This window comes from Hemicordylus capensis, chromosome 2, assembly GCF_027244095.1.
Source record: "Hemicordylus capensis ecotype Gifberg chromosome 2, rHemCap1.1.pri, whole genome shotgun sequence".
In the NCBI taxonomy this organism is placed as follows: domain Eukaryota; kingdom Metazoa; phylum Chordata; class Lepidosauria; order Squamata; family Cordylidae; genus Hemicordylus; species Hemicordylus capensis.
In genome coordinates this window covers 227,806,815-227,827,331 of record NC_069658.1, presented here as the reverse complement: position 1 = coordinate 227,827,331, position 20,517 = coordinate 227,806,815, and the positions used below count along the sequence as shown (strand labels likewise).

Genomic DNA, 20,517 nt, shown 5'->3' with positions numbered 1-20,517 from the left:
CCAGGCCTGGAATACAAGTAACTAAACTCCCATTCAAAAGCTGGCCTGGATCAAGTAATGGGTTAACCAAGAACACCACATTATTCACCCAAGCCTTTTAACTAGGAACAGATTAACCTGTGCAGAACATCTGCGCACTAGTACTTGATTGCCTCCCTCACCTCAGAGATCTCTCCACCCTCACTTGAGCCGTACTCCTGCTCCTGCTCCTCCATCTGGTTGCTTCCCCCCTCACCCCTCTTGGTCACGCCTCCATCTCTTTGCTCCTTCCCCCTCACCAATCTTGGTTGTGGCTGCAGCGTTACTGGCACCTATTGGCAAGCTGCAGCCCCCTGTTCACAGAAACCTCCCCACCCTCACCTGAGCCTCACTCCTGCTCCTCCCCATAGGAGCAGCAGCAGTTGACCAGGCCCTTCCTTGCTGCCACTACTGCCATGGCCGCTCGTTCACCTCAGACCACTGACAGGCCTGGGCCCATCCCTTGCCTGCCTGTGCCAATTGCCTCAGTAGTCCCAAACAACAGCGGTGGTTGACTGGGCCCTTCCTTGCTGCCAATAGGTGCCGACATGGCCACTCGTTCCTCTCAGGCCTCTGACAGGCGCAGGCCCATCCCTCAGCCTTCCTTCTTTCTCTCTTCCCCTCCCTTCTTTTTCTCTTTTCTCTCTCTCCTCCACTCACTCTTCCCCTCTGTCTTTCTTCCCCTCCCCCCATCCCTTCTCTTTCTCTCCCTTTCTAAGTTAACAGATCTTGTTTCCTCATCTAATTCACACAATGGCAGCCTCCTTCTCCTGAAGGGGCTCTTTCCTCCCTCATGGCCCCTCTCTTTGCAGACCCCTGCCCACTATCCTTCAATTTCTTCATCTTCAATCTCTCTTCAATGTCTTCATCTTCTGACCAGTAACAGTTGCATTCCAACTGACCTTAACCATCACAGGCTTCTCCTCCCTATCTGCATATGGAATCCTCACTGCCCAATCACCACAGTGCCACAGACTCCCCCTCCCTATCTACATATGGAATCCCTACTGCCCAGTCAACATGGTGCTTCTGCTCTCACAGGCTCTTCCTCCCTATCTGCATTTAGAATCTCCACTGCCCAATCACCACAGTGCTTCTGCTCACGAACTCTCACGAGAGCTGCCACACACGGGATTAGCCATGGGGTACGCCTTAGAGAATTATATATATAGACTGTGGTTTAAAACTGTTTTAATGTTTTAATTTCTGTTTTAATTAGTTTAATGTTTGTTGTAAACTGTCTAGAGACATGAGTTTGGGGCACTGTATACATATACTAACTAACTAACTAAAACAAACAAACCAAAAAACCAATTCTCCCTTAGAAGAGAATCTTTGACATTCATTCCTGTGGAGGAAATTGGGGTTAGGAGAGTAATTTAGTCAGGATGTCAGCCAGTGGCACTTGCTCTTAAGTATACATGTCTAGGATTGTGCTGTCAAATGAATAAATATTTTTCCTCCAAGGAAAACAAAATGCCCACCTCTTCTTTTCCTTCCTAGGTGAGCTATGCATTTGTTTCTGATGTTCTTTCTGAATGACAAAATTCAGTCCCCCTTTTTCTACCGGATGGTCCCTAAAGAAGAACTCCAGTACACAGGGATTGTCAAGCTGCTCCTCCATTTTAGGTGGACATGGATTGGTCTCATTGCTCCACACAATGACAATGGAGAAAGGTTCATGTGGACCTTGGCACCTGTACTCACCAGCAGTGAGATCTGTGTGGCCTTCTCACAAAGCATACCAGAACTGACTCAGTACAATGTGCCGATCTACATTGCTCCTGCCATCAAATGGAGAAAAGTCAATGTATTTGTTTACTATGGGGAACCTCGTTCCTTCTTAAGAGGAATACTCATCATACAAGAAGTACTTGAAAAGCACATGAAATCCAATGAAGGGAAAGTCTGGATCACAACAGCTTTGTGGGATATCACCTTGACCATGTTTCAGAAGAACCTTTTTTTCCTTCCAGCAAATGCATGTTCTTTTTTCCTTCTTAATCCAGAGAGAGAAAAGGCCAATATATGAGAATTTCCCAACATTTTTCTCTGCTGTTCAGCTTTTTGGGAAGAAAGCATTTCGTTGTTTCTATTCAAAGCCTGAATTGTCTGTGAAAGGCCGGACAAGATGCAGAGAGAAAGAGAGACTGGAGAGCCTGTCCCAGGATGTGGTTGAGAAAACGCTGTCTCAAGACAGCTACAGCACTTACAACACTGTCCAGGCTGTGGCCAAGGCTCTAGATGCAGCCTACTCCTCTAGATCCAGGCAGAAGGTGACAGCTAGTGGAGGCTGGTTGGAACTGCAGAAGGTACGGCCATGGCAGGTACGTCTCACAGACAGCTCTGCTGGCAGTTACAATCAGGGGTATAGTAAACAAATTAATAAAATGATGATGATGATGATGATGATGATGATGTCTGGATAAAACAAACCAGTCAATAACACCTGTCTGACTGTGTAAACATTATGTATGTATGTATGTATGTATTTATTTATTTATTTATTTACACAGTCAGACAAGTGTTATTGACTGGTTTGTTTTATCCAGACATCGAGTCCTTCCCAAGGACCTGGGATGGCTGAATTTTATTGTCAATGTTGTTGCTGTTGTTATAGATATCGTCGCAGAATATAGGCTGTTCCCAGTAAAGTTGCTTTTTGTAACTGGCTGATGGTGATTTCTGTGGCCCCTATAGTGTTGAGGTGCTCTTCAAGGTCTTTTGGAACTGCACCCAGGGTGCCAATTACCACTGGGATTATTTTGGTCTTCTTCTGCCACAGCCTTTCAATTTCAATTTGTAGATCTTTGTATTTTGTGATTTTTCTATTTATTTTTCTTCTATTCTGCTATCCCCTGGTATTGCTATGTCGATTATTTTAACTTGGAAGTTAAAGTCGGAAGTCCCATAATATTTTTGCATCTTCATTTTCTTCAACTTTTTCAATTTTATGGTACCACCAATTTTTGGCTACAGGTAGCTTGTATTTTTTGCAAATGTTCAGACTTCTGACTACTAACAAACATCTGCCACACAATACACCAGATATAACTGTAGTTGAGAAGAAAGAAAAACAAATTAAAATAATTTGTTTGTTTGTTTTATATATCTCCCTTCCAAAAATGGCTCAGGGTGGTTTACATCAATTCCATTACAGCTAGAGATGCTGGGAGTTGTAGTGAATAACATCTGAGAATCTTTGTTAGAGGGAACATGAGTAATAACCAGCACTTTGTACTTTGCCTGGAAACGTATCAATAGCCAGTGCCGCTGTTTAGGAACAGGCATAATGTGGTCTCTCTGGGTTACCCGGAGACCAATCTGGCTGCCACATTTTGAATTCACTGAAGTCAAGATTTTAAGACCTCTTTAATGTGTAGGTAACACAAATAGAAACAAAGATCTTACAAACTTGAGCAAATGCATTTCAATGTTAAAACATCATTCTCAATGCTCTATCTCAAACAGCTGGAATTAAATAGCTTGAGATTACATAGATTGAGAACAGCAGCAACTGAAGCTAAATAACCAGTCCAAGAATTGGGAAGAGGAGGAAGGAGGAGATGACTATATAAAACAAGTTTTGAATCCTTTTATAGAGCAATAAATTTCATTGCATTGTTCATTTCTTCCCTAACATTGATAGTAGGTTGCAGCTGTTTAATATACATGGCCTCTTCAATCTTACGCTTTGCTGTATTTCCTTCTTTAGCCAAAACCAACATCTTTGTTTGCAAAACTCCTCCTTTATGCTTTCCCTTCATATGCTTCAAATCATTTGTAACCCTTGGCAAAGAGGACAGCAGCAATAGAAGGGGCACACCCTCAGCTCTTGCCCATGGGCTTCCCAGAAGCATCTGGCCACTGTGTGAAACAGGATGCTGGTCTAGATAGGCCTTGGGCCTAGTCCAGCATGGCTGTTCTTATGTTCTTAACTTTAGATTGTCTGCCCTTATAGTGCCTGCTGGTTGCTTTAAATTTTGTCCATGTGATGGACTCCGCTTGCTGTTTGGGCCTTTTAATTGTTTCATATGGTATATTTTATTGATTATCCATATAAGTGAATCAAGTTCACCTTTTCTCTGTCATTGCAGCTTCACCCTTTCTTGAGAAACTTGTGGTTTTACAATATTTCAATGGACAGTTTATATTTCGATAAGAATGGGGACCTGGCAGCTGAACTTGACATTTTGAAGTAGTTGGTACTGTCATCGGAGTGAAATTTGGGGGTTTAGAAGACAGACACCGCAGGATATACAATTCAACAACCAGAAGTATGTTGTGCGGTTCCGGAAGATGAATGAGGTGCAGAAAACCAAAGATTTCATTTCCCTCCTTTTAACAAATCTTTGAGGCTGTTCTCACGCACAGTGGGAACCCGGCTAAGGGAGCCAAGCCTGGTTCCCACAGTGTGTGTGTGGGAACTGGGCTGAACGGCGACAAACCCTCTTGGGTAGCCATCTGATTAACCCAGGTTTTGGGCACAGGCGTGCCACAAAAGTGGGTTAACTACTTGTGTGTGGCCGACTTATGAGTAACCCCCCAACTGGGAGGCTACAACAAGCCTCCTGGTGCCGGGGGGGCTCCCCAGAATGCCCCATGCATGCAAAGGGGTAGCCAGCACTCCCATGTTGTCACCCATCCACAGGCAAACCAAGGCAAGCCCTGCTTAGCAAGGGGGGATTCATGCTCACCATCACCACTCAGGCTCCCCACCCCAAGACATATGCCAACAAATACCAATATGATGAATATGTATATACCGCTTTTCAACAAAAGTTCCCAAAGCAGTTTACATAGTGTCAGACTCTCAGGGGACGAGGTGGACTCCTAGCCCGTCTTAAACTCCAGAATGACTGGAGCAACCCCAAAAAGTCAGCCTCAGGGACAGCCAGGGGAGGAGGTTAGCTTGCCACCTGAGTCCTCCTCCTGGCCTGCTGCATTCTGCCAGTTCCCTCTCCTGGAGAACTCCTGGCTCCCCTACTCAGAAGCAGCCCCTCAGCATCAGCTGTCTTGTCTTTAAATACCCCAGTGCAGAGCTGACAGGGCTTAAAGTGGACTTCCAGCCCCGCCCCCTTCCTGACCTGGCTTCCTGTTTCCTGCCACACCCAACTTAGCTGTTCCCCCAGTTCTGTTTGCTGCAGCTCTCCCTGTCTTGCCCTCTCTCTCAGCCCCATTGTGACATGGGGCTATTAGTGCTGGAAGTCGAACCCTGGTGGTTGTTTGCTTCATGTGCTCAGTTATGTTTTGCTTTAGTTCTTGTTGCTTTTCTGTTAAACGGCATTTGGGTTTTTGAGGTGAAGGCAAAGGGGAGGTTGCCTGGTTTTGATTTTGAAACAGTTCAGCAGCAGTGGCATCCTCTATTTCCAACATTTATTTATTTATAACTACGCAAATGGCCATCGCACATGTGAGGCTATGTGCGTGCTGGTGTCATGCACAGGCGGTGTACAAATTTGTTAAAATAAATAAATAAATATAAATAAATGATATAACCGAGCTCTTCCACCACCTTAGACCAGTAATGTAATAAATTTTATTTCTGTGTACACCATCTGGAGATGTCCATGTGTATAGGCGTCGCTTTGGTTATTTGGAAAATGTGTTCGCAATGAAGAGATCATTGGCTTGGCAGAAACGAATAAGTCATTCTCCTGCTCCATTTCTGTTTCCTACGCCATACAGTCCGACTGTGTTTTCCTCCTTACCATTTCCAACTTTGGCATTCCAGTCTCCAACCACCACCAGCACATCTTGCTTCCATGTTCTGTCAATTTCAGACTGAACTTGAGCATAAAACTCCGGAACTTCCTCTTCTTCTGCATCGGTTGTTGGGGCACAGACTTGAAAAACTGCCATGTTAATGGGTTGTCCATTTCCCCACTGTGCCATTAGGTGGCTAGCAAGCATGAACTGTCTGATTTGCTAAGCAGGGCCCACCCTGGTTTGCATTTGAATGGGAGACTACATGTGCAGTAGTCTACATGAGCAGCACTGTAAGATATTCCCCTGAGGGGTTGATGCCACATACTTGCGCGCAGAAGATTCCAAGTTTCCTCCCTCCCTCCAAATAGGGCTGAGAGAGACACTCGCCTGTAACCTTGGTGAAGCCGCTGCCAGTCTGTGTAGACAATATTGAGCTTGATGGACCAAGGCTCTGACTCGGTACAAGACAGTTTCCTACGTTCCTATGACTGAGTCTTTGCACATCAACACACCTAAGGCAGGGAAGAGGTGGAAGACATCCAATGACTGCGGCCGGTGAGGGGCTTTGCTTCCCTTGCGGCAGAAGCATATGCTATTGTCTCTGAAATCACGCAAAGACGCCAAAGCAAAAACCACTCACAGCCACACACGCTCTTGCTTTGCTGTCCTCTGTTCCCTCTGAGAAAGAACAAGGGTCTGCCGCCTCCGATCCAGCGTCCTTTTCTACCTCTAATTCCCTCAGGAAGAGCGAGTCCTGCCCTGTCTTATTTATTTTAAGCCGTTCGGTCTGGTCCACTCCACCCCGCTGCGAAAGGAAACCGATGGTGTTGTCTCTATCTGCTTCATCCGCAAAGGCTACGCTTCACTCACATCCCTGCACGTGTCTGATCGGGAGCAAAAAGCCGCACCCCCTTTGCCTTTCTCAAAAGAGTCAATCTAAGGGAGAGAGTATCTCCGTTCCTAGAGAGGAAAAAAAGTAGAAGCTGGGGACGTCACTTCCTTCTCCCCCGCCCGCCTCACTGAGGCTTTAATTATCGTGTAGCATCCGATTCCGAGGGGACAACACCAGCAGGCGCGTGCAAAGGGTATTTGGGGTGCTGCAGAAATGCAAAGGCAGGGAAGTGGAGAGGGAGGCTCTGGAAGGGAGCAGGCAGTGGGTGGAGGAGCAGAGGAGCGAGAAGGCAGCTCTGAACTTGGAGAGGGGAGGGGAGAATGAGGGGATCCCCAGGTGCATCAGGGAGGTTCAGCTGGCCCATTCAGGGTTCCTCTAGTGACTGAAGTGTTACTGTATCGTTAAATGATATGAAATCATGGTGGTGGAGGAGGGCACAGTTCAGTTCAGTTCTGTTGATAGTGGTGGTTGATCTCTTAAGAAAGGGATTCCCAACCTCGGTTACTCGAGATGTGGCTGAACTACAGCTCTCATCATCCCCAACCACAATGAATTGTAGCTGGGGATGATGGGAGTTGTAGTTCAGTGACATCTGGAGGCGCACAGGTTGAGGGCTCCTGTATGACCTCATGGCTTTTGTTGTTACTTTTTAATAAACAGAATTAGTGTATACATATTTCTTGTGAAGTTACAATCATAGTCACAACATGGTAAGGGTGGGTAGAAATATACGATCATATAAAGTGGAATATTAATATTTGAACACTCCTTGCCCACTGTCTACCCACCCTCTCTCTTGAGGCTGCAACGACTTAAGCAGGAATTGCAGATATTTCCACACCGTTAGCTGATAAGCCTGAGGTGCAGAAAATAGCCATTTTCCTGAATGTTGCAGGATCTGCTGCTCTGAACTTGTGCAGTTCATTTGAGCGGTCAGAGGAGGAGAGAGTTAACTAGGAAGCATTGATGACAAAGTTTGAGGAGTATTACCTTTCTAAAAGCAATGAGACAGTTGAAAGGTACAAATTTAGATCAAGGTATCAACAGGATGGAGGTTTTTTTTTAAATGTTTCAGATCTAAGGGTTAAAAGTTCAACTTGTAGTTCTGGAGAGTTGAATGATTCTTTAATAAGAGAGCAAATTCTGCTACCGGTAGATATTCTGGATACCCGTTTACATAGGCAAGTGCTAGAAGACCCTAATCTGATGCTGGATAGAGCTATAAGAGTGCGTCAAGCAGCAGGAGTAAATCAGCAGAGTTTTCAAGTTTGGGGTCTTGGCAGCAGATTCTCGGGAAAGAACTAAAGTCCTTTCCCTTGAATTTGAATACTCTGAAACCGGTTTTATGAGGAGGCCATGCTGGGAGAGAAATCAAGGAAAGAGTACAAGTGTCTGCACAGATTCAGAAGAGGGCTTCTGGGGGCAGAAGAAAAGCAAGTGGTCCCACTGTGTGACAACATCTGGGGGAAGTCTGGGGGTCTCAGGTGACAGACTGACAGACACACACCTGTTTCTAATTTCTCCTTGAGTCTTGACATTTTTTTCCCTACAGGGAGAAGACCCCAGGTGTTATCTGGAATCATCCAACATTGCTAGTAAACAATCTCCCTGCCCACAAAGAACTAGAGTTTAGAGGCAGAGAAATGTGTGGGCTTTGCAGGGCTTAACAGATGTGCACATCTGGGCAGGGTTTGCCGCCAGACACCAGGGAGGAGGAGCAAGGCTTCACAGGACGAGACCTTGATGCCACTGAAGATTTCTCTTAAAAATGGCATTGTTCAGTTCACACCAGAAAGCGCTTCCAACTCATCTGGTATTCTTTTTTTGCTGAAATCTCCAATAATAGAAACAGACTCCATTTCTACACAGCTGAAATTGAGTCTTGAAGTTTCCATTTTGGAGAGTTGAATGGACTCTTGAAGTTCCCATTGGAATTCCCCACGCTCCCCAAAACAGAAGCCCTGTTGTACGTGCTGTGACATCCCAACTGCCTGTCTCTCTTTGAGGCCTTGTTAGTGAGCATGGAGAGTGACAATTCTAGTAATAATTTGGGCCAAAACAACAATAATTTTGAAAAATCCAGAAGGTACAAGTGGTGCATCGTACCATTGTGCAAGAGCACAACAAAAAGTACACCGGAAAAAATATTTGTGCATGTACCAGCGGAAAAGAAGCGACGGAAAGCATGGGTAGATGCTATGAGAAGAGAAAAGTTGTTCAGTGAGAAATCCGTGTTGTTCGTGTGTCAGGACCATTTCAATGTAAGTACAAATAACTCATAAATGTTTATGATAGTTTCTTTAAAAAATGTTTTATTGTAAGCCCATGGACCATACCTGCCAACATGTTGTCAGGTATGCATGAATTCATGTATGAAGAATGGTGGCATACAAGTCTTTTAAATGAATAAATATAAATATCCTCCAACATTCTTTTATGCATATTTTAATTTGATTTTTCTTCTCCTTTTAAAGAAGGGGAACAGCTGTGGAGAAGGTAGGGGTCAGTATCCCCTGCTTTAATCCTGAAAACAGCTGAGAAAGACTTCTGTCAGGGCTGGTGAAATCTGCCCACTGCCCCCAGGGAACAAGAAATGTCTTGAAAATAAAGGGCAACCATTGCACTTGAATGGTGTAACTCCTATCTTTGAGGTAGAATGGGCCTGTTCCCCTATCACTTAGGTCCTGGCTCCTTCACTGTGCCTGCTTCTTTCTGACAGCGTCCGCCTTCTTCATTTTACCTCAGAACTGCTAGGCCTCAGGGCTCCTATCTGGCTTTTGCCACCTCCCACCCTTGTACCTCATATGGGGAAGGGGCCCAGAGTAGTGGACGTGGTTATGTTTCTCCTCACAGCAGCCCTGTTAAATTTAAAACCACAGTCAAGTAAAAAATCTTGGGCGAAAAAATAAGTCTTTAGAGACTTTTTTAAAATTAGCATACTGATAACAACCTGCACCAACTCTCCTGATGACCTCTCCCAGCGGTTTCATGTAGATGTTAAACAGCATTGGAGACAGTATGGAGTCCTGGGGGACACCATATAAAAGTTCAGATTTTGAAGAGCAACAGTCTCCAAGTGACACCATCTGGAATCTGCCCATTACCCATCAGAAAACTTTACTCATCAGAAAAGGTTACTCCATACTGAAATATGACAGAGTAACAAAACGTTATGGTCTAGTCCAGGGGTTCCCAAGAGTTGCTGAACCAGCTACAATTCATTGTGGCTGGGGATGTTGGGAGTTGTAGTTCATCAACTTCTGGAGTACCATAGGTTGGGAAGCCCTGGTCTAGTCCATCATACAACATTACCCCGTTATTGAAATCTGACAGGGTAAGGGGAAAGTAGGTTCTTGTCCATCAGAAAACAATGCCGAGTAAGAGGGGCCGGCCCTGCTGCCACCTTCAGCTTGTATTTCTCTGTTGGTGTGTGTATTGTTGAATCTCTTTACTGAAATAAGCCAGGGGTTCCCAACCTGTGGTATTCCAGATGTTGTAGAACTACAACTCCCATCATCCCCAGCTACAATTTATTGTGGCTAGCCTGGGGTTGTAGTTCAGCGACATCTGGAGTTTTACAGGTTAGGAACCCCTGAAGCGACTCATGCCAGCATTCTGCGTTGCTGAGTGATTTTTTTCATGAAAATACTGGTGTAGCACACACCATAAGTCTATTTCTGTTTTACTGGTAGTTGCAAGAGGACATGGAAAATTTCACTGAGCACAAACTGATAGGAACACATTTACGAGTGAAGAAGAACGTTCTGCCCCATATTTTTGACTGCCAGTCTGCTGGATCTGCCCCATCCTACCTAAACAGAACAACCAGGAAACTATTCCAGGGAGCCATAACTTACAGTGCCACTGGGATGACAGGTATGCAGGGAACACGTATTTATTGACACAAAAACGTACAGACTGATTCATTTCACAAAGATTTTTGCCATTCATTGAATATACACTCATTTCAGAACCTCTGTCTACACTGGAAAGGGAGATTCATACAACTCTAAAGAAGATGCTGAGAAAGGCTGGCCCTGAAGCAGGAAAAGATGTTGATGAAATTGAGGTTGAGAGCACTGAGGGGTTCTGGGAAAGAACCGTGCAGAAGATCCTGGGTGAGGATACTACCAGCTCAGATGCCCAGCGCCAGCGCTTCAGACAGTTCTGCTATCAGGAGGCTGAGGGGCCCCGAGAGGCTTGCAGCCGACTCCACAGCCTTTGCCACCAGTGGCTGAAGCCAGAAAGACACACAAAAGCTCAGATCTTGGACCTGGTGGTCCTGGAGCAGTTCCTGGCCATCCTGCCCCTGGAGATGGAGAGCTGGGTCAGAGAATGTGGAGCAGAGACCAGTTCCCAGGCAGTGGCCCTGGCAGAAGGTTTCTTTCTGAGCCAGGCAGAGGACAAGAGGCAAGAAGACCAGCAGGTGAAAATATCTCTTTCTTTCTGGTAGTCTCAACGTGGTGTGGACAAAAATGTCCTAATAAATCTGACCATTTGCCCAAGTTTTTTCTCTTCCCTGGTGAGATATCTTCCTCAGATAGATAACTCTGAGAGATATTTTTCTGGGATAAACCATGGGATCTTCTCATCCCAGGACGGCTATCCTAGCCTCCCCGCACTTGGCCTTTGCCGTCACTATTTCTTTTCTCATTCCTTTCCATATTCCTTTTAACTGTTCTTTCTAACTCAAAGGAGGGTCCAGCGGTTGCCGGGCAGACACTGGAATTCAGCAGGATTGTACAGGAGGGTGACAAAAGTGTAGGTAAGGATGAATGGGGGTATTTCAACATGGTCTTCCTCTTTCTCTGGATGCTTTAATGTTCCCTTTGTTCCTGGTGGGTGGTGGCAAGGGTGAGTGGGAACACTCACTTCCAGCTTTTCTCCCACTTTAAAACTGAGTTTATTTTCTACACATTAAGAGTTTATTTTCTACACATTTATAGATCCAAACTAGCATTATGCCTGGTGGTAGGAGGGATTTCCCCCCACACACACATACACAAGGAGCGGAAATAGAAAGTGTGTACTTTGTTATACGTTTTCCATGCATTTTATTATTTGCATATGTATTTATTTTACATCAATTAAGTGCACAGAGTGACATAGACAAATCGAAGGATTTTTATCCAAATGGATAGGGCATTGGTTTCCTAAGCCAGGGATTGTGGGTTTGGGTCCCATCTGAGGTGAGCCTTTTTGGGAGGAGAGCTAGTCTTGTGATAGTGAGCATGAATTTAATTATATTTAGTTTTAATGTTAATTTTAATCTGCTTATCAATAGTTTTTTATTTTAATTAGTGTTTATTTATTTATTTATCTTGGTGTAAACCGCCTTGAGCCACTTTAGGAAGGGTGGTATATAAATCAAATAAATAAAAATAAACAAATCAAATTGTCCCGTTCTTTGCCAAGCAGGGTCCATCTTGGTTTGCATTTAGATGGGAATTACATATGAATGCTGTAAGATTATGGGGCATATTAACCCTATCGTGAAATAAAAATATAATTTTTTATACTGTCATTTTATACGTTGTAATTTCATAATATTAATTTTTAATTTCCATAATTTTCATAATTTTTATAGTCGTAATTTCATAATTTATACGTCGTAATTTTTATACCGTCATTTTTATTTTTTATACCGTCATTCATATATATATATATATATATATATATATATATACACACACACACACACACACATACACACACACACACACACAAATAAACAAATAAATCAAATTGTCCCCTTCTTTGCCAAGCAGGGTCCACTTTGGTTTGCATTTAGACGGGGACTACATATGAATGCTGTAAGATTATGGGGCATATTAACCCTGTCCTTGTGAATGCTGTAGGATATTCCCCTTATAAGCGATGGGGCCGTAGCTCAGTGGTAGAATATCTGCCTGCTTGCAGGCAGAAGCTCCCAGGTTCACTCCCTGGCAGCATCTCCAGATAGAGCTGGGAGAAACCTTGGAGAGCCACTGTCAGTGAAGACAATACTGAGTTTGATGGACCAATAATCTGACTCGGTATAAGAACATAAGGAAAGCCCAAGGCCTGTCTAGTCCAGTATCCTGTTTCCTACAGTGGCCCACCAGATGCCTCTGGGAAGACCACAGGCAAGAGTTATGTGCATGCCCTCTTTCTTGCTGTTGCTCCCCTGCAACTGGTATTGAGAAGCATCTTGTCTCTGAGGCTGGAGGTCATCTAAAAATACAAGGCAGCTTCCTGTGTTGCTTTGTAAGGATTGGCACAATACAATCAGGCACAGAATCAAAGCCAGTAGGTGCCTTAGAGTGGTGCAAGGTTTTCACCTGGGGATGAGAGCAGAGATAGGAGGGGGGCATCATTCTCCCTGTGGAATATCCACATTCTTGCTTGCAATATCCCGGGGTTGCAGGGTGAGTGGCAGTGGGACCACAACAGAGCAAGCACTTCTCTGCACCCTCTTGGATTTAGCTTCTGGAAATTGAAGGATGCAAAACCAGGCCCCTCTGGGGGACCTCAGAGGTGCAAATGGAAATTTGTAGGAGAAGGCAGCCTCTGAAGGATTCAGGTCCCTTCTTGAGTTTTCTGTGTTAGTACCAGGACTGTGCCTGGGCCAAGAACCTAGTGGGTTCAGAAAAGAGCAAGCAAAATGATATAGGGGGTTGGAGTGGCTCCCCTATGAGGAAAGACTACAGTGTGGGGGTGTGTGGTTTGTATGAAAAAGAAAATGGGTAAGGGAGGACATGATATAGGTGTACAAAATGATATGTGGTGTGGATCAAGTGGATAAAGAGCACTTTTTCTCCCCCTCTCATAATATTACAACCCAGGGCCAGCCGTTGAAGCAAAATGCTGGGAGATTCAGGACAAAAGAAAATACTTTTTCCCACACTATATAGTTAAGCCAGGAATTTGCTGCTGCCAGATGTGGTGATGGACACCAGTCTAGATGGGTTTAAAAAGTGATTACACAAATTGATGGAGGATAGGGCTATCAATAGCTACTAGCCTTGGTTGCTGTATATTTCCACGAGGATCAGAGGGGGCATGCCCCTGAACACTAGATGCTAGGGAACCCCAAGGGAGGGGGTGGTTGTCTGCTTTCTCTCACTTGTAGGATTCCCAGATGGGCCTGATTAGTCACCATGTGAAGCAGGAGATAGCTAGATAAGTTTATTCGGTCATTGACCAGCAAACATTTACAATAAAACAGTACGCATTTTACAAATAATATAACAGAATCAGGATGCTTGACCAGATGGCCTTTGTCCTGATCCAGCAGGGCTTTTCTTACGTTCTGATGGGATTACATGGATTCTAATCTCCTTATCCCCCTCACAGGTGATGGAGCAACACTGGTGAATCACTCAAGACCTTCTCTTCTTTCTGCTGGAGGGGAAACAGTGACTGTGCAGTTGGACCAGGCAAGGGAAGGATCATGGGGGTGAGGGACAGGTGAGGGCGGGGAGGGGACTCTGCCCCCTGCATATCTCTTGGGGCCTGGAGGAAGCTGCCTCCCTCCCTCTGCTCCTGCCAAAACGGCCCACTCGGAAAGCTTTGAAGGCCACTGATTAACCTTTGAGTCCCACAAGAGAACCTCCAGCCATCTAACTTTTTCTGTCTTGTTGGAGTGTTACATTATCTGTATAGAAGAAAATATTTCCTTCTCCTTTCAGGCTTCAGTGACTTTTGAGGAGGTGTCTGTGTGTTTCTCCAAAGAGGAGTGGGCTCTGCTGGACCCAGGCCAAAGGGCTCTGCACAGGGAAGTCATGGAGGTGAACTGGAGGAACCTGGCCCCTCTAGGTAAGTTGACTGGCGCATATGCATCCTGCTCTCTCCAGAGGTCCAGTTGGCGGCAGGGCAGGGCCTTCTTGGCCCCAGACTCTGGCACTTCCTCCCTCTTGAAACCTGACTGGCCTCATTCTGGCAGGAGCTGGCCATCAATGGAACATGAGTTTTCATTTCAATCGCCTTCCCAATGATCCCTAGCATATAATTTGTCTTTTCCCCAGCTGCCACACACTGGGTTGACACTTTCAACAGGCTGTTGACCACAACCCCAAGATCCCTCACCTAGTCACCCAAGAGTTCAGACTTCATCAGTATATATGTGAAGTTGGGATTTTTTACCGCAACGTACATCACTTCATTTTTGCTGTCATTGAACCACATTTGCCATTTTGTTGCCCACTCTTCCAGTTTGGAGAGATCCCTTTGGAGCTCCTCATAATCTGTTTTGGATTTCACTACCCTGAATAGTTTAGTGTCTTCTGGGAATCTGGCCACCTCTCTGCTTACTCCAACCTCTAGATCATTTATTAAGTTTTATTGATGGTAATTTTAATCTGTTTATATGATTTTTAGGTTTTGGTTTGATTAGATTGTAAACTGCCCTAAGATTTTTATATAGGGTGGTATATAAATGTGACAAACAGACAAATAAACAAATTTTTTAAAAGAACACTGGTCCCAGTGGGGTCCACCAATTGTTGGGGGACCCCACTTCCTACTTCCCTCCATTGTGAAAACTGTCAGTTGATTATTACCCTCTGTTTCCTGTCCTTCAACCAGTTACCAGCCCACACATGAGCCCTTATTCCATGACTGCTAAGTTTACTCAAGAGCCTTTGGTGGGGAACTTTGTCAAAAACTTTTTGGAAGTCCAGGTATACTATGTCAACTGGATCACCTTGATCCCCATGCCTGTTGACACTCTCAGAAGGCTTCCCTGTCCTGCGCCTGGTCTTAAGAGAACAGATTGCGCCAAACAGCCTCCCCAGGAATATGGCCCCTCCCACAAGCTCTGATTCACCAGCAGCTAGCCCCCGCCCACTCTCTCTTTAGGCAGAAACTGCAGCCACATGGCCAGATACAAGCCCTAACAAAAAACAGACACACGCCTTCTACCTTGATCTTTGGAGTTCCCACAATTGCCCATTGGGAGTATGCCCAACTCTCCTACTCTGGCTGGGTGCTTCTCCTTCTCAGATGGGGATCATGAATGAGTGTCTAAACTCTTCTTTAATATACAGTACTTCACCGCCCCTCAGTGTGCCCCTCTCTATTCTTTCTGTTGAGTTTGTATCATGGTATAACCAAGCCTCACTGGTTCTCACTGTTCCACCAGGTTTCCGTTATGCCCATTATATCTGTGCTTTCATTTGCAACCAAGCATTCCAGCTCGGCCATCAGATTTGATCTGATTTTTAATTAATTTTAAAATGAGTTTTTAAGTTGCTTTGTATTGTATTTTGTATTTTCTTTTTGCCTGTTTTGTCTGTTATGTTGATGTGTTATGTGTTTTTATTGTATGTTTTAATCCTCGGTTGTGAGTCACCCAGAGAACAATTTTTTGTGAGGTGGCTAACAAAGATGATGATTATGATGGTGACTATCTTGGCATGGAAGCTACTTGTATTGGCATGTAAGCACCTGTACGTGGTGTCCCTGTCAAGGTATTGGTGTGTGCAACTGTCTTATGGCCATTTGACATCCTTGATTGACTAGTACTTTTCCTGGATCTCCTCTGTCCCCTTCTGGATTATCTATAACATGTAAACCCTCACACCTTAAGGAATGCTGTTTGCCAAACCAGATTCTGTCCCTGTTCAGCCCAGCAGAGAGTCCTGCCCCAGTGGCTTCTTCTGGTGTATTCCTTATGTTTCTTAGATTATGAGTTCTTTGGGGGACAGAGAACTATCTTATTATTCTTTTTTGTATGGAAATGCTTTGAGACTTTGTTGAAAAGTGATATATAAATACTAATATTAATAATAAGTGGCAGGATCTGTCTTCCAACTAAGTCTATTCTGTTTGTGTCATTCACAAAGAAATGAATGGTCCCTGAATTCTGGATTTTTTTCCTCCCTGACCAAGTTGCTCTCTTTATTCCTGCAGGTGACAGGAGGGAGAGCAAAAAAGAAGGTGAAATGCAGAGGAGGAAAACTAAAGCCAAGCAGAAGGGGAGAGAGGACACCCTTGTTCCGGAAGGCCCTGACTTCCATGAAATTCCAAGCCAAGAAGGAAACACAAAGAATACATTTCCTCGTTATGGATCTATCTTAAATGGTGAATCAAACGTTGGCATGCATCAAAGAGTGCACACTGGTGGAGAACCATTCACATGCTTAGATTGTGGAAAGAGTTTCAGTCACAAGACAAGCTTTACTAGGCATCAAAGAATCCACACAGGAGAGAAGCCGTTTCCATGTGCCGAGTGTGGAAAATGCTTCAGGCAGAGGGAACAACTGGTTGCACATCAAAGAATCCACACAGGGGAGAAACCATTCCCATGCTCAGAGTGTGGAAAGACCTTCAGGAGGAGGATAACACTTATTGAGCATCAAAGAATCCACACAGGGGAGAAGCCATTTTTGTGCTCAGTGTGTGGAAAGGGCTTCAGGAAGAGCTCACACCTTACTTCCCATCAAGGAACCCACACAGGGGAGAAACCACATAAATGCTCAGAGTGTGGCAAATACTTCAGTCATAGCAGTAGTCTGTCTTACCACAAAAGCACTCACACAGAAGAGAAACCATACCAGTGCTTAGATTGTGAAAAGAGCTTCAGGGGGAGGATGCAACTTATTGCACATCAAAGAATCCACACAGGGGAGAAGCCATTTCTATGCTCAGAGTGTGGAAAGAGCTTCAGTCATAGCTCTAGCCTTACTTCCCACAAAAGAACTCACACAGGAGAGAAACCATATCCGTGCTTAGATTGTGGAAAGAGCTTCTGTCAGAGTGTAGCCCTTGACTCACATCAAAGAGTTCACACAGGAGATAAACCATTTACATGCTCAGAGTGTGGAAAGCAGTTCCGTCACAGGAAAAGCCTTCTTTTACACCACCCAATCCACCCTGGGGAGAAGCTGTTTGCAAACCCAGAAAGTAGAAAGGGCTTCAGCCAAAGGATGCACCTTACTGGTCATCAAAGGGTCCACGCTGGGGAGAAGTCATTTGCATGTTCACAATGTGGAAAGAGCTTTAGTCAGGGCATTAGCCTCACTAAGCATCACAGAATTCATACAGGAGCAAAAGCACTTATATGCTGAGAGCATGGGAAGCGTTTCAGTCAGCGGGAAAATCTTACTACAACTCAGAGCATGCACACTCTGAGCATAAATGCTCAGGGTCTGGAAAGAGCTTCGAGTCAGAAGACAAACCTTATTACTCATCAAGGAGTGCCTTAAGGGTGAAATGTTAAAATCCTCAGCATAGAGAAAGGGATTTCATTGCAGGGTGAAGAAATCAAAGAATCCACACAGGATTGAATTCTGCAAATCCCAGACATGCTTGAAGTGGGAAGAGTTGAAGGGCAGATCTGTGTCTAATGATTGACATCAAACAACATCATACATATAGTTAGATGAAGGCTTTTCTGGATGTTTCAACTCTAACTCTAGAATCGATGCATTGTTGAATCAAACTTATAAATGCTCAACGTGGTATAAACAGCTATTGAGGCGGGTCTCATGATCAGTGAGACCCGTCTCGAGAGGGTTAGCGGGGAGATCGGGCTTAGCCCACTCTCCACACACACGAGCAGCCTGCAGCCTTGGGGACAGCAAGTTAATGAGGGCACCATAACGTAAGAGTTCAGAAGGTTTCAGGTTCAATCCCTGGCAGCATCTCCAGGTTGTTATGGTAAAGACTTATCTGAAATCCAGAGAGGTTGGCAGTCAGTGGGCTTGTTGTAATGATTCAGATCGGCGTAGGAGGAGCACCCTGTTAGGGTAGGAAAGCCAGGCGCACTGTCCATTGGCAAATGTGGTCTTGTTTCACCTAGGAGTAAAAAGGGCTTGGCAGGCTGGGGAAGGATGGATGGATCAATCAAAGTAGAAGAGGGGAGAGTGATCATGTAGGTGCAGGGAACTGGACAGGACAGCTCTTCATCCATCCTTGATAAAATGCTGGGGACAGAATGAGTTGGCTGCACCTGTTCTACCCAACACCCAGTTTCATGAACTGGGTTTTTATTTGATTTCAACTGCTTAGATCCTGAAGCTATTCCCACAATCGCTAGAAACCGGGCTAAGGCACCCCAGCCCATTTTCTAGTGGTCATCAAAACCACGGCTACCCGATGGTCCCACGGTGGCTAGCCTGCCTAAAAATCCCTCCCGCTAAACGAGGTTAACGGAGTGAGCGCTCCATTAACCTTGTTTCTTTGATTGTGTGTCAGCTGTGGCTGCTTGCAGGGTGAGGGAAAGGTAAGGGGGGAGCCCAGGAAGGCACTGCACACTTGCATGGTGCCTTCCATGGCCCGGGGCACCATGTGGTGCTACTCCCCTTCCCCCAAGCCCCAGAGTTTCCCAGCGAGCTGAGGGCGGGCACTGGAGCACCCGACCGAAGCTGCCACTCATCTGGGCAGCCAATCCGGCCACCCAGCAAGGAGTGACTGCTCGTGTGCAGGGAGAGAGAACTAATCCTGCTCTCCCCACCAAACGCCATGAGGCGCTACACTTTATTTATTTATTTATTTATTTATGTGGTGTTTCCTTGTTTTGTACATTTTAATGTAGTAAGCGGTTTTTGGACTTTTTGTGAAGGTGCAAGATACAGATATTTTAAATAAATAAATAGAATCCAAACCAGCTATTACATGATCACAGCAAGAAATAATATGATCAAACAAGCCTCGAAGCCTCCTGAATGATTTCCCAGTCTGATACTTTTTGTATTTCTCCACTTCACTAGTTATCTGAAGGTTGCACGTTTTCTCTGGCTATAGCTCATGATTTTCTGTCATTTGTAGAGCTCTCCTCTAGTAATGAAAGACTTGCATACAATCCTACAACCTCGGTCTTCAATAGGGTCCCAGATTAATTACCTGTGACCGCACCATAAACCAGCATAATGTTAATATGCCCTTCATTGGTGTGGCTTAGAGCACGAGTTCTCCGACTTGGGTTCCCAGCTGTTGCTGGACTACAACTCCCATCATCCATACTGCATCTGACGGGTTCCCGGCTGTTGCTGGACTACAACTCCCATCATCCATACTGCATCTGTGGGTGATGGGGGTTGTAGTCCACCAACAACTGGGAGTCCCAGTTTGAGAACCCCTGGGTTATACCCCTATGGGGCTGACTGCTTTATGTTCATTCCCTTCCTTAATAAATCCCAGTGCTGAGTTTGCCTCTTTTTCACTGCTGCTGGCTGCACGTTGAGTTGACCAGTGGAACAGACTGGCTGTTGCCTCTTTCTGAGCTTCCGAAGGGATCTGGCTGGCACCTCTTGGGAGCAGAAGACTGAGGGGCTGGATGGACACACCTGGGTCTGATCCAGCAGGGCTCTCCTTGGATTGATGGGAGCAGAGTTAGCTGCTTTTGTTTGGCAGTAGTCGGTGAGGTGCATGGCATTTCTCTCCCAGGCCCGATGTAGTAGTGACATCTGATGAGGTAGGGGAGAATAATAAAGCTAGTGTGTCAGAAAACCCTACAGGGAAGGGGTCATTGAGAGGCAGGAGAAACTGCTAGGACACACATACAGAGACTTGTTGTTTAATGAAATAGAGGGATTGAATTAAACACACCCCTACCCCACTCTGCCCTGGTGTGGTGCAGCAGAGTTCCTTTTCTTCCCCACTAGCCAATGAAGCAGAATGAACACCAGCAATTAGGACAACTCCGTCATGTGGGCCCTACAGTCGTGAGCTTCATCATCAGGCCCTTTGGGGCTACATGGCCCATGGCACCACCGTTCAATCACTTCTAGGGCTAAGAAGGTAAAAACTGAGTCGTGCTGACTTGAGTGGGGGTTCACACCCAGGCCTCAAAAATGATCCCCATGCAGCAGGCAGGTTCCTCTAGTGCCTGGGGTTCCTGCAGTAGCAGGGAGTGTTTCACTCCCATGCTGAGTTGGGGTCCAGGGTGGCCTTTGCCCTGTGCCCACCTGGACCCC

General features: G+C 45.3%; 1 protein-coding gene across 3 annotated transcripts; it reads left to right on the top strand.

Annotated features, from left to right (window-relative positions):
• Nucleotides 1-1,955: 1,955 nt before the first annotated feature.
• Nucleotides 1,956-19,212, top strand: LOC128345475 (zinc finger protein 383-like). Of its 3 annotated transcripts, none has more exons than XM_053297471.1 (8): nt 1,956-2,345; nt 8,172-8,880; nt 10,312-10,495; nt 10,591-11,045; nt 11,315-11,384; nt 13,955-14,037; nt 14,290-14,416; nt 16,511-19,212. In XM_053297471.1, the coding sequence occupies exons 2-8, from the start codon at nt 8,641-8,643 to the stop codon at nt 17,665-17,667; spliced, it is 2,316 nt and encodes a 771-aa protein (XP_053153446.1). In that variant the 5' UTR covers nt 1,956-2,345; nt 8,172-8,640; the 3' UTR covers nt 17,668-19,212. The 3 variants fall into 3 exon arrangements, with proteins under 3 accessions (XP_053153446.1, XP_053153447.1, XP_053153445.1); XM_053297472.1 differs by lacking the exon at nt 1,956-2,345 and adding an exon at nt 4,311-4,326; XM_053297470.1 differs by lacking the exon at nt 1,956-2,345 and adding an exon at nt 6,667-6,812.
• The last annotated feature ends 1,305 nt before the right edge of the window (nt 19,213-20,517 follow it).